This window comes from Opisthorchis viverrini (genome assembly GCF_000715545.1).
Source record: "Opisthorchis viverrini unplaced genomic scaffold opera_v5_292, whole genome shotgun sequence".
NCBI classification, from domain to species: Eukaryota; Metazoa; Platyhelminthes; class Trematoda; order Opisthorchiida; family Opisthorchiidae; genus Opisthorchis; species Opisthorchis viverrini.
In genome coordinates this window covers 645,916-659,920 of record NW_008751945.1, presented here as the reverse complement: position 1 = coordinate 659,920, position 14,005 = coordinate 645,916, and the positions used below count along the sequence as shown (strand labels likewise).

At 46.9% G+C, this 14,005-nt stretch overlaps 2 protein-coding genes across 2 annotated transcripts in view; one reads left to right on the top strand and one right to left on the bottom strand.

The window, feature by feature from the left end:
• The window catches only part of T265_14893 (hypothetical protein), a gene marked incomplete at both ends in the record, with an annotated part of 71,954 nt that overhangs the window by 4,529 nt on the left and 53,420 nt on the right, over window positions 1-14,005 (bottom strand). The window contains 6 exons of the mRNA XM_009175706.1: window positions 3,786-3,828; window positions 4,531-4,763; window positions 6,704-6,893; window positions 7,515-7,774; window positions 12,153-12,521; window positions 12,672-12,848. Of these exons, the coding sequence (XP_009173970.1) occupies window positions 3,786-3,828; window positions 4,531-4,763; window positions 6,704-6,893; window positions 7,515-7,774; window positions 12,153-12,521; window positions 12,672-12,848 (1,272 nt within the window). The remainder of the gene's footprint in view (window positions 1-3,785; window positions 3,829-4,530; window positions 4,764-6,703; window positions 6,894-7,514; window positions 7,775-12,152; window positions 12,522-12,671; window positions 12,849-14,005) is intronic.
• Window positions 1-14,005, top strand: part of T265_09591 (hypothetical protein) — a gene marked incomplete at both ends in the record, with an annotated part of 36,023 nt that overhangs the window by 399 nt on the left and 21,619 nt on the right. The gene's annotated exons all lie outside the window — the stretch shown is intronic.

Sequence of the window (14,005 nt, the reverse complement as noted above, 5' to 3'; positions counted from 1 at the left end):
GTAGAACATACGGTTGACAGTGGAAACTCGGTGACTGCGCCTACCTGATGAGCCCGAACTGGTAGGACGAAACCGGTCGTGGGTTGTCGAAGAGTTTTCAGCAACCTTGTGAGTAGTTTCCTTTATGAAAATACACTGCGATATCTCGAATATCGTGCCAACTGAAACATGGGGTGGCCTGTGTGCAGAACAATCAGTTGTAAAGTATCATAAACGAGAGATTCAGTTGAGTCTCTCGTGAAAACCAAATTGATTTGCAGATGAGTGTATTTCTCGAAGGTTGGATATCCTTCTGGACTTGATGAGGCTGCCTCACAGAACTAGCGACAAGTGCTGATTAGGCATCTAAATGTGTTGTCAAGTGACAGTTTCTGAGTCCCTGAACCCCAGAAATTGAACGATTGTGGTTGCCAATGTGGGTCCACATGTGCGTTGGTAGTATGAATGCCACTCACATGCTCTTCACAACGTGCTGGCTAGTCGAAATAGACAGAAAATAGATCTGATAACGGAATACCCTTGGAGAATAGGATCGATCCGCGGTGCTCGAACGCTTCAGCTCGTCAGACCCTATAGTTCCACGAGACAGCGTAAAGTGTACCGCCGAGGCAACAAGAGGTAACTCAAAGTGTTTGGAAGCACGAGGGCTGGGATACTGTCAGGTTGCCCAAGTCTAGACAAGGGAAGCCGAGAGGCAGATGTCGGGTTCGAACCACGAACCTTCCGATCAGTAAATTCGCGCTCTAACCACTTGAGCCATCTCGCCACTTGACCGGAATGCTAGGCGACCGACAATCACCTTTGTCAAGAAAATGACCTACTGTTTGAACAACGCTGACAAAGAAACGAAACACAAGGGTGTCCACAACTGAGACATTTTGACGTCACCAGAAGCCACCCAAACTGGTGTCATATGTGGATGTCGGTGAGTGACAGGAAATTGTAAGATTGTCACCCGCGACTGGACGGTCGAGCATGGATTTCGACGGTGTGGTTAGGCCGGACAGTGCGTCTCGGCCAGTACGGAATTTCTCGAGTTCGCTTTCGTTCCGAGACAGCTGTTTCAGCAGAAGCGGAGTGTCTGTTGTGTCCCTGAGTTTGTGGTTCCTAAACCTCGAGTTATGTCAACATACTTGGTACGACCCAGCCTAGGGGTCACTGTGAAGGATGAGTCCCAAGAACGAAACCCATCGAAGGGTTTTAAACATACTCATGAGTAGTATATTATCACAGGCATATCATTTGGTAGCGATATCATTCAGCTATTGTTAGGCGGAATTCCACACGGATCCCTCCTTACCACTCGCACTCAGGGTACTGCTAAGGTCGAGAAGTCCATCCCACGCAAGATTGGTCAAGAATTCGGGACGCTTACCGGTCCAGCATCAAGACGAGATCCGATTGGTCGAAAGTCTGAACCCAACAGCCAATCATGACCCAGTATTGACCAAATGCCGGTTGCAAATGGCGCATCCGTCAGAAATTCCGCCTAAGCTATATATACGAAGCGCTATACAACTGTTCCTGACTTCGTTTGGGGCGTTAATATACCTCGTGCATCTTTGGTGGTTGTTTTTGACGTGAACGCTAGCTTGGGAGGCTCAGACCGAGAACTAAGCTGAGAGAAATACCGTTACTACAGCTGTAGCACTCTTTCGGTGCTTAGCCGCCGTGCCACCCGAAGGAAACAAGAGGGCTGGGATACTCCGAGGTTGCCCAAGCCTAGGCAGAAGTCGAGATGCGGAGGTCGGGTTCGAACCACTGAGCCATCTCACCCCTCGGCGACATCCGATCAAATCGACCCGTTTGGGACTGAATGTCTCAGAGCGAGAAATGGTGTCGTGGATGTTTGATACAATGCCTATATGCTAGATTCATCCCGATCATTTGACACAGCGGCGATGAATCGACATCGCTACATGAATTGTTCTTCAGTAGTCAATCTGGATTCAGGTAGACGAGCAGCAGCTCTGAAACCGTCCATAACCGTACAACCAATTTGCCAACTAAGCGGATATTCATACCATCGAACCAAAACTGTCACCTGATAGGGAAAAAATTCGACCTTTTGGAATAGTCCCGTGGAACATTTGAGGATCGAAGTCATCACTCGACAAAAAAGGAACTGAGTGGTTCCTTTTCCAGATGGTCAACCTGTATATTGTAGTCCAATGAAGGCCACAAATTCATCTACATGAGCAGCTTCAAGGCATCACTAGTAAGATGCTGCCACACAGTGCGGAAAATGCAGTTATCGAATGTGCGGACGGAGCGCACAATCCGATGATATGGTCTTCCGAAACAGTTCTTATCGGGTATCTGACCCATGGTTGGTTTGGAATTCCGTCGCTCGAGCCCACCAGCCCCAGCTGCTGATGACAGGTTAGTACATGCATCAGTCCGCTGAAGACCGACGGGGGTCGAGGTAGCCAAGTCGCCAACCAAGGCGAGTGGTCTCAAAAGCTCCACATGCCAAGCTATGTGTTAGTCGATCAATACACTCACCTCTAAGGATAGGCGTAAGATTGGGCTGGTCATGCAAGGCTATGGTCACTAGGCTGCAATCAGCCTTTAGCAGTCAATCAGTCATGCTCAAGCTACTTTGAAGAACTTCACGAACGGCTCAGTGAGTACGAACTTGGAGCCGCTCCACAAGCCTCCCAACCGACTGAGATGAAATTTGGAGTGTAAAACCAGAATCCGCAAGATGTCACGAAAACCCAGGCACCAAAATTTGGGTGCAAAGAGATAGACCAATTGGCGAGAGCGCCTGATAGTTGTCTGGGCTCAACTGTAATTTCCAACCAATCAAAGCACCGCTTACCGGAACCGGTCAGTCTGAACAAGTGGCAGCTGACTAAGTCCAATGGCAAAGATCGGGAATCCTGTCAGAGTTGTTTGCATTAAGTCAAAGTGAAATGTAACCATGGTAACACCCTTTTCAGGACTATACAGAAGAGGAACACCAAGTAAACTAGTCAGAAGTGATCTAATCCCTTCCGGGATACAACGGACTGTTCAACAGTCTTACTCTGGCGATGTGAATGCAATTCGAGCAAAGAATGAATCAAAGGCAAGTCAAACTAAAAATGAAGGAAGCCCCATGAGCTGAGAGAGAGTGAATATTCGCAAAAGAAAAATGTTTGATGAAGCAACCGTTCACTTGCTTCGGTTGTGGATAGAGCCTGCACTGACCTTTAGCACGGTTATTCGCAAGTACACTAACAACAAAAGTTCAAAAGTTGTACGAATACACTCGTTTGCATATAAATTTGGTTTTTGTCGAAATCTGTTCAATTTGCGTTCAATAAGAACCTCGGGGACTGCGCCTACCCGATGAGCCCCAAGAGGGGCGGAACCGGTCGTGGGTTGTTTTCAGCGACCCTGTGAGTAGTATATCACGTCCGCACAATTTGTGTTTACAACCTTTGTTTGAACAGTCCTCTCTCTACACTAGCGCGATTATTTGGATCAAACCTGAAAGCCCGAATTCATACTCGTAACCGTAACGAGGGATTTGAACCCCGGGCTTTTGACATGCGAGGGGACCGTGTACTTCTAATTCACCAGCGGACACTGAGCACTCTTTGAACACGCGAGACGTCTAGACGCGGAGCTCAAATCATGAAATACCAAAAGTGAGTATTATTGATGAGCTGTTCTGGGAGCAAAACACGGATCCAGTGCTTGTCTACTTCGGTCTGGACCAACCGGTCAAATACAAAGCTCACGTCTACCTACAGCTAGGCGCATTTGTACACTGTAACACAGATGACCGGACTTACCGAGGTCCCGATACTTTCGTTCAAAAATGAACGGGCTGGCAAGCTGAAAGAAAAAGAAACGCAAGTAGCTTGAATCGAATAAAAAACAAGCGGAATTCACATGACCAACCCTCATTCAGAAGGAGCATCGCCGAGTCCTCAAAGTAAAACAATACCAGGATCGTTAACAAACTCCGGAGGTCCTTCTACGCCCTCAAAATCCGAAACCTGTTGAACTACTCCACTATTCTTCAATAGTTCATGTACTCAGGTGTTCAACAAACGGCCAACGAATGTTGCGAACGAAAAGTAAGTTGGAACGAAGTTCGACTGATGAAAGATTGTGGGAAGGATGTCTCATATGTGTCTTTTTTGCCTTCAAAACAAGCTCGTCCCCACCCCCGCTTTGTCTGAGTGGTGCTGGGGCAGTTGATACTTATATAAACCCGTGGATTGAACCTCATTGCGCATCGTGGAATATATGCTTTCCGTCCGTTACGAACACGCCTTATTTACCTAGATGGCTTTTCAAATGTTTCCAAATAGTTTCTGAACTATCAAAGAACAACCCCAAGTCATAGCATAGTCGGGTAATTTTTATCGATTGATCGACTTTCTGGATGCTGCCCCTGAGGGTTGCCCTACCCATGGGTGACAATCAATTGGCGGCGAGAACGGACAGACAGATCAACTGGAATATTTAAAAGTCAGTCATCGACCACATGAGCTAGTGTTGAGGATGATCACGACTAGAAAATTCACGTACCCGGCTTGTATTCGTCCAAGCCGATCCCCCAACTGAGCCAAACGGGACCATGCAGAACGCAGTTGCTGACAGACAAATGAGTGCTCGTAGTCCTCTCGGAGGCTGACTCGCCGATCTTCAAGCGAAGGTTTCTTCCAGTGTTTGGCCCCTTGAGACAAGAGAAGTAGCACGCGTGTACACTCTGAACTGTGTTCCAAGCCAGTTTCCAACTCCATCAATCGACGTCCCGCGTTCTGACGGCCGGAGAGGAGACAAATAGGCATCACAAGGAATTCGCGCGTTAGAACAGCAGTAAAGTGTCCCACACTATGGGAAAAAACTTTTTTTGAATGAATAGCTCGCAAAACGAAGCAATCCTGGTGACTTCACGCATTATGATTAAGGTGTTACCCGAAAAAATAATGATCGTTCAGCTGTAGCACCGTTTCGGTGCCTAACTGCCATGCCACCCGAAGGAAGCACGAGGGCTGGGATACTGTCAGGTTTCCGAAGCCTAGACAGGGGAAATCGAGAGGCAGAGGTCGGCTTCGAACCACGGACCTTCTGGTCAGTAAATTCGCGCTCTAACCACTTGAGCCATCTCGCCCAGGTGTTACCTGTCGATTAGAAAACCTATCCATGAAAAAGAGTCAAGAAAACAACTTCTGCGAGCCAGTTTATCGCAAGAAATACTTCAACTGTCGAACGAGAAACACCATAATTCCACAGAGACCGAAACAAAATCACAAGGATAGAGACAGATTAAGTGACCAATCGTTTGAGGATACACGTGCACAACACCAGTGTGACTTCCCCAGTGGCTACTCCCCGGAATTGTTTGTCTCTTCCAGAAAAAATCAAACGTCTGCAACTTAGGAAAGCAGGGCAAGGACTGCGTACACATACGTTAAACGTGGTGTTCGTTATTTGAGAACTTGTAGAATTCACATAAATATCGCTTGGGTGTTCCGGTGAGTTCACACCAAGAAAGGAGAGAAGCACAGGACTCGAGTTTCGTTCGTCAGTGGTGCATATTCTTCGCCATGCCAGGGTTCGGACTCCGGACATCTGACATGCGAGGCGACGTTGTTACCACTACTCCACCAGTGCGAGGAGAGCCCCCGAATTATCACGTCTGAACAAACGATGGTGTTCACGCTTCAACGCTGCGATTGGTTTGTATGACGCCTCGAACGACAATCCAGTAACTGTCCTGGTTGTGTCGACCGAGTGACCTACCTGTCAAAACGTCCTATTCAGGTGGCGCCATGGACGCTCGAAATCTGCAAGTTCCAGCATAACTCAATAGTTTTTTCGTGCAATACTGGCGGCACACTGAATTATTGGTCTTGCTTACTTTTTCAACTTATTCAGCGGCCTTATATTTGTCGAAAAATGAAGTTTTTTGTTTCACTCTGGTTTGCTTTGGGCCCGATTTCAGTTAGATGATACTCCGAAGTGCAAAACGATGTCAGTATTTCTCATGAAGTATTTTTTACAAAGAAAGCGTGCGTTTCTCGATAAATCCACACATTTACACGCCAATTTGGTTTTGACAAGAGATTCAACTGAATGTGTTTCACCAGACCGTCTCACGTTTCAGTTGGTGCGATAGTTAGGATATCGTAATACACTGCATAGACATACCATACTACTCATAAGGTTACTGAAAACTCTTCGGCAGCTCACGAACGACTTCGCCCTTCTTAGCGCTCCTCAGGTAGGCGAAGTCCTCGAGTTTCCGTCAACGGTACGTCCCACTTGAACCCGATATGGGTTTGTGGGTCGTGGCTCCCATAAGCCTTATGAGTAGTGTGTTACGAAAAACACGGTTCCTGTGGGGGGGCACCGTTTCTGACACTTTGACCGAGATATGTCCCATAGGATTTGCAAGCTGACAGGAATTGGACCATTGGGAATATCCATAAGGATACCACGAAGAAGGCTCTTTATTTTATAAAATCTGTCGAAGAATGTTGTTGCGGGCTTTCTAGCGGCCTTTCAGAAAAACCCTTCTAGGGCAGCAGAACTTTTGCACTCAAAGTGGATAATTATGTTTTGCTACTGATACACTTCGGTAGTAGTATATATTCGTGAAGCAATTACTGAATGCGTCTCAGGGAAAGCATGGCGTAGGTGGTTTGAGGATGACTCGCTTTTGTTACGAAACGCTCCTTCGACTTAGGGGACTCACTTTTATGTGCTGAGCCAAAAGTCCTTGAGTAGTGGAGTGCAGGCCGGATTGACCACTTCGGTCTGCATCTGCCCGTACTTCCAAAATGGCGACTGCCTCAGCGAGTTCTCCAAGATGTAGACCAGTCAAATTGGGTAGGGCCGAACGAAGTTGCTTTTGTGTGTCAACAAGCTCTCTGACATGGTCCGACCTACCGAATTGAACACACAAAAGAGCGAACTGAATGAAAATAGCATTCAAAGCATTTTTCTGGTTCGTATGTGGGGACGAGCAGGTGGTCTTTAGTAACATCTGAATTGGCTGCGATCCGACTACCTGGCTTCCTATCATGTCCACATGCTTCGAGGAGATATACGCACATGCACCAAGGATTTGGACCACGTCTCGTCAAGGACACGTGTATCAGATAAGTAAGCATAGGTTACGTGTTAGAAAAGATACAGGGTAGAAATTGTGAGTCGTTATGCAAGAAATTTAGTGTTACCACAAGCGATTTTTTGGATGGATGACAAACAAACATCTCATTGGTATTTCGGGGACAACATGTCAATGATTAGGAGACAATCGTCGGCAGGGGGTAACAAGATTCGTGAAAAATGATCGAGCTGAGTTACCTACTATGTTTTCTGAGCAGTTTCATCTCTAAGTCGCCCGTTCCAACGAAAACTTTGGTAAATACAGAATGCTCCTTATGGAGAAGTGTCCTTATTAGGGAGGAACGCTAAGGGGTGTATAGCTGTATCAATGGTCTGCTGCCTTTCATTTTAGTTAACTGAGAACAGGAGGAGGAACAGATTTCCAAAAAACTTACAAAGCACGAACAAGATCGTGTAGTTTCTCGGACCAATCCCTCAGTCCTTTCGCGTACTCGCCAATTTGAGCACGATCAAGCAGTGAGGAGGCAATCTGCCGCATCAAATCTGCCACATAGGCGGATGTTCCATCATCCTCCGGGTATTGTTCCACACGACCCAACTCTCTGAGATGTAGCGGATAGGTTATGGGCTTTTCAGAGATACAGCTCCTCACCTCTTCACAGTACTGGTCCAAGAAGGTCAGTTGGGGAGGGAGCTGACGGATAAAAATGGGAAAAGGGAAATTGTCAAAAACAAGAGATGAGTTGGTTACTTGGGAACGTTATTTTCTGGTTGCTAGCACAGTTCACAACTGGTGTGGATGAAGCTAGCTTGCGAATGTCTTGCGGTATTTTCCAATGATGGTACTGGACGCATTCCAATCTATTGGTCATCTTGCCCCAAAGGCAAGGTGCTGAGAATACCTAGCTTTCTCAGATCACTTCAAAACGTCTTGTCAGAGCGTTTAAAACTATTTCGAAAGTACTTTGCCTGAAAACATCACAAACGAGAGATTCGGCTGGGTTCCAGGTGAGTGCCTCGAAAAACCAAATTCGTTTGCAAATGAGTGTATATTCGCTAATTTCGTGCAATTTGGTTTCAAGCAGAACATAAGGTTGACGGAAACTCGGGGATCGCGCCCACCTGATGAGCCCCAAAAAGGGCGAGACGAGTCGTGGGCTGTCGGTGGACTTTCAGCAACCTTATGAGTAGTACAGTACAAAGATACTTTGAAAGCGGTTCATTATATACAGCATAGCAAGAAAAACACGGTGGGTCCCTCGAATCCGTTTAGCTGTAACGCATTTTCGGTGCCTAATTGGCGTGCCACTGAAAGGAAGTATGTCAAGCTTTCTGAGCAATAGGCGTACTCTCCAGGCATCATCTTTGTGCTTCAGTTCGACTTGGAAAATATCTTCGTAACGTCCGAAACACAAATCGAAGGTTAGGCTGGGATCAGGGTCATAATGGAACTCCGTGATGCTGTTGGAGATCGAGTCGACTGAATTTGTATCTGGAGCGGAATTTGGTGGTTGAATTTCAAGTTACTGCGTCAATGTTTCCACCAAACGTAATTGCGCCGCTTCAAACTGGTTTTGTTGTTGCAGAAGAATTTCTTTCAACGCTTCAGCAGTTATTGTCATGATTCTATGGGTTCGGGTGTCGCCAATCTGTTATATCTGCTGATTCGTTAATCTGCGGTATCTGCTGCTGACCCGCTCCAGTGCCTAGTGTCAGAGAGAAAAGACTCACGGAAGGGAACACAATAGCTATATTCCAAAAGGTTAGTTACGAGAGCGCGAGTGCGTGCGAGTGCAAAAGCACAACGGTCTCAAGTTATTTACTGGAGGGACGCTGTCTGAACTTAGTCGAATGCTGACGCACGCGTCTAGCTTTGGTACGAGGCTGCGATGCGCTGCATATTGAGGGGCGTTGTGTCCGTCTGGTCAGCATCTAGCGGAGCTGAGGGTCTCAGTAAATTTCAGGCATTCAGTGGTTGCTTTCAGGAAGCTGGCCTTCCTGATAAAGGGTGAAATACTTCGAGATCGTTCAGGCCTAGACAGGAGCAGTCGAGATGCCGAGGTCGGGTTCGAACCCTGGACCTTGGGGTCAGTAAATTCGCGCTCTAACAACTGAGTCATCTTGAGCCAATCCTCCCTCACGGAACGCTAACACTTTACTATCCCCAACGGCGAGATGCATTTGCATACATGAAGGCGCCAACCAACAAAGTAGAACGAACAGAAAGGTAACTTTGTCGCCTGATCAGAATCACGAGAACCGGATGCATTACTTCGAGATGTACTGTGCAAATCAGTATGGATTCACGGGTAGACATGATTTGGGTCCCTGTGTCACAGCAACAAGTACCAACGTCCATTAGAGCGTAACACAGAGTAATACGTCTTTTGAGCAATCGCGTAGCTGACCTCAGAGAAAGTCCGAAATCAAATTACAAATCCACATTGTCTGCTCCGGCTGTAAACTGATCACACATCAGTTCGAAATATTCCTTTCGGGTGCTGCTGCGCAGTCAGAACCGGAAAATTTAGTCTGTTCTTGAAGCCAAGCTGAGCATCCAGTTCTGTGTGCATGCTTTGAAGCATGGATTTAGCCGCGGTGAATTGGTCACATGACATTACTACATTCCTAAATCGGGACTATGGTTAATGTTATCCTATCCACAGAAACCGCAGTAAATCGATGATAAAAGGAACAGGTAGTCTCCTTACTCGGACGAAGCGCACTATCAGGAAGGCCAGATTCCTGAAAGCAACCACTGAATGCCCGAAATCTACTGAGACCCTCAGCTCCGCTAGACGCTGACCGGGTAGACAATGCCCCCTCAATATGCAGCGCATCATAGCCTTGTATCAAATCCAGACAGCGCCAGTCAGCGTTGGTCAAGGTCGGACAGTGTCCCTCCAATAAAACAGCTTGAAACCGTTGTATTGCACTCACGCTCTCGCACTCGCTTGTTCGGAATATAGCTGTTGTGTTCCCTTCTGTGAGTCTTTTCTCTCGGCAACTAGGCACTGGAGCGGGTCAGCAGCAGATTACACAGATTGACGAATCAGCGGATATAACACGCACCCAGACTATGGTGAGAAAGAATGGGTAACGCACTATAGAACGGTATCTAGTACACCCAAGAATCTTGTAAAAGTGACGGCGTTCATGAAATACGGTATGGGGATTGTAAGGCCAAGTAGATGGTCTGACTCAGCCTGCAAATGCGCGCATGAACCACAGAACACCAAAAACATGTGCGTTTTTCGCGAATACACACTAATTTGCAAACTAATTTGGTTTTTCGAGAGACTCACCTGGAACCCATCTGAATCTTTCGTTTATGATGCTCTCATGCAACTGAATGTGCTGCACCAGGCCGCCTCATGTTTCAGTCGCTAGATATTCGAGATATCGCGATACATGTATATCTCTGTACTGTACTGCCCATAAGGTTGTCAACGGATTTTCAGCAACCTTATGAGTAGTGCATTGCAAAGATAGCTCNGCCCTCCTTGGGTCTCGTCAGGTAGGCGCAGTCCCCGGGTTCCCGTCAACCTTATGTTCTAGTTGAAACCGAATTGCACTAAATTGTACGTTTTTCTGCTCAAAATTCCACCCAACTCCAAATATTAGAAAGAAAATACTAGAAACCCATAAAAAATCTTAGATACTAGGAAAAAAATAGTAATAGTAGCAAAAAACATGTTAGAAAAAGATTAGAGGGCCTCAATTCATACTCTGAAGGGGAGCCATAAAGTACTTTATGCCCAAAACAATCTACATCACAACACGCTACCGCGGAATTCGGAACATCGCCGTGTCTAAACTCTAACAAACTCTAATGCTCAAAGTAACAGCCAGAAACTATCTGCTGTCTGGACAGGACCATTCTACACTGGAAAACAGAATCAAACAAGTTCGATTCTTTCAGCCTCAAAACAAACCCTACGCCCAAACATGGCATTGACCAATCAGAATGAAGTATAGAATGGTGGGTGTTTCAGTGTTGAGACCAAGTAAGAGGCGGTTCGTTGTCTCCCAGATGACGAAAACGCTGGTCAATAGAATTCCGTTCAAAGATGTGCTCATACGCGAAATGCGACACGAACTCACACTGCTGAACTCACGGCATTCGTGAGCCAGTATGGTCAAACTACTATCTTAATCGACGAGTAGTGGGATTTTGGAAGCCCTACGGCAAAAATTTCAGGGCCGTCATTCGATCGGTAAGGTCATCGTCAGCCTATAGGAAAACCGCACGCTCGATTACACTACATGAACGCTTCCGACGGTCTCAGTTCCTTCTCTTGGGTTATCGTATTCATCATTAATCACGCTGGGTTGTACCAGTTTTAAGTTCCGTTACAACGATGAACGTTAAATTTCTCCACAGATCTTTTTACATACCGAAATGTCGTAGAGACCCAAAAGCCCCAGGGCAGCTTCTTTCCCCTGATTTCATCAACGGCCTTCGAAGCCGCTGAGAATTTATATAGGTCCTGGGTTTCAAAAACGCCCGAGATCATGAATCCGAGAAAGTACTGCTGATATGAACAGAAAATAGGGGTCAGCAACCTGGCAGTATCGTGGCCCCCGTGCCTCCATCGGGTGGCGTGGCAACTAGGCACCGAAAAGGGGCTACAGCTGAACGATGGGATTTCTGGAAGTGCTGGTGATCACAGTAGTAGAATATCAGGCTGTGGAGAGTAGCACTGCACCGAAAAATGAGATGGGACAGAGCAATAAGAGGCCTTCACAAGCGTCGGATCGATCCCTGCCTTTAAGATGAGCTCCTATATCTAAGTGATCCTCGCTTGGATCGATGAGCCAAGACAGACGAAGGTAGTGGAATGCCTCCGCTCCCGTCCAATGTGATGGCGGATGGCTTTCTTTTTTGGGCCCAACAGTACTTCAGTTCCGTTCGGCACGACACACTCGGATGCGCAAGCGACCGAGGGGAACTTTCGAGCAGATCTACTAGAACTGGTGACCGACTTGTTCCACCTCAACCCTGACCTTCAAAACTGTCGGATCCTCGAGTATATGAACAACTGCCTTGCATGAAGAGATAGTAAACTAACCTGTGCAATGCAAGCATCATTTGGAAGTCTCAACAACAACGCGTAAGTTGCAGAGGGGTGTTCCGGTTGCCGGACATCCAAGAATCGTCTGAGTTGATGTACAACCAGGTCAAGACAATTGTCCACCTGAAGTAGAGAATAGTTCAGCCGCTGGTGTCTTCGAACAGGAGCGGAAACAAGAAATTCGTGGTAGTGTAGACGATTGAACAAAATGTGGCGGATCAATTGAATCTGCTTGGAAGACAGACGTTCCGAGAAGTTCCGAGCTTGTGGAGTCTGATCTGGCTGTCGTTTCTTAGCAGTAGAGTTTACGGCAGACAAGAGGTTGTCCAGCTGGGCTTCCAGGACATCCAGTTTTACGAGGTTCATCTAGAAAGTTCGGGAAGGATAAACAGAAGGGTACAAATTTTGAGACTGGAAGCTTTATCACCGCAGCATGCTACTCTCAAAAGTTTTTTATGGTCGAAACCCAAAGTGAACACATCTCAGTTTAAGGACAACAATGACGGTACCACGCACCTCCAACACAGCCGGTTGGAGCTCATCAGCTCCAACGATTTCCTCGAACAAGGCGTTGAGAGCTTGATAGCAGTGAAGCGAGTTTTCCACAAGACCAATTCTCTGACCTAATTGTTTGATCTTTGATGAAGACACTGTCCCGACTTGGTTTTGGTGTCCAGAGTTGTCGGGGTGCCCCTAGAAGGTGAAGACAAAAAGGTTATTAATCTCGTTAAAATTCTTTGGTCAATAGAATATTGTCTTTTGCAATGAGGAATTGATAGCCGGATGGGAATAGGTCTACAATTTGGTCGTTTAAGTGAGTTAGAAATGCCAAGACTCGCACCGAAGCAACCGTTCGGTCGCTGTGTTTTTGACCACATTCAGTTGACGATAGTGCAACTCTGTATCGGTCACTTGGCTTCCTGCTCCGCCCACTATGTTATATCAAAAGGCACGGTAAATCTCCCTTTATGGAGACAAAGGAAAATTATTACAACTGTATTTATAGGGTAGTCACAGAGTGTTCCACAAGGTCGTGGCAGAATGTCCGTGAGGGGGCGAGAACCGTCGAGTCAAAGTGCTTGACTCGGATTGGCTGGCATTCTGACCAACCAGGGCATGCCTACGTCTGGCCCGTGTCCTGCACGTGACACATGCGTCCAAATGACGTGATGTTCGGTTATAAGGGACGGCTGGCCCCCGAACACAGCGTGACAGTGTGACACAGGATTCAGCATGATCATGTACAAACGATTTAAAACAGATAGGTTGATAGACCACTTCTGAACAGTGCGCAGTACCTTCCGGGATGTAAGGACGAATTGGCATCAAACTGAATGGGTTATCGCGTCATAGTATGAACGATACCATTCAAAGGACTGCTAGTAACCCGGTAGTATCAACTGTAAGAAATTTTTTCGAGCGAAGGACAACCCTGACTTGCCAGCCCGAAAGTCAGGAACCAAGACTGATGAGGACTGTAATTCATTCACGATCACAACAATCGTTTGAACGTCCTCCTGTTCTGGCGTAGGTATTCCGGCGAGTCCACACCGAAATGGAGCACCAGCGGTACATACTCAATGGCCGTGCCGGGATTTGAACCCCGGACATCTGACATGCGAGTCGAGCGTGTAACCACTAACCCACCAACTCACGTTGGATGCATCTGAATTTTCACGTCTGAACAGCTGAACGTGTTCACACTTGAGCGATGTGATTGATGTGCCCGACTCATCGAACGACGACCCAGTAACTGTTCTGGTTGTGACGATCGATTGGCCCGCTTGTCAGGACTTCCCAGTCAGGTAGCGCCACAGACGCTTGTAACCCGCTGGCCCACTTTTGTTGAT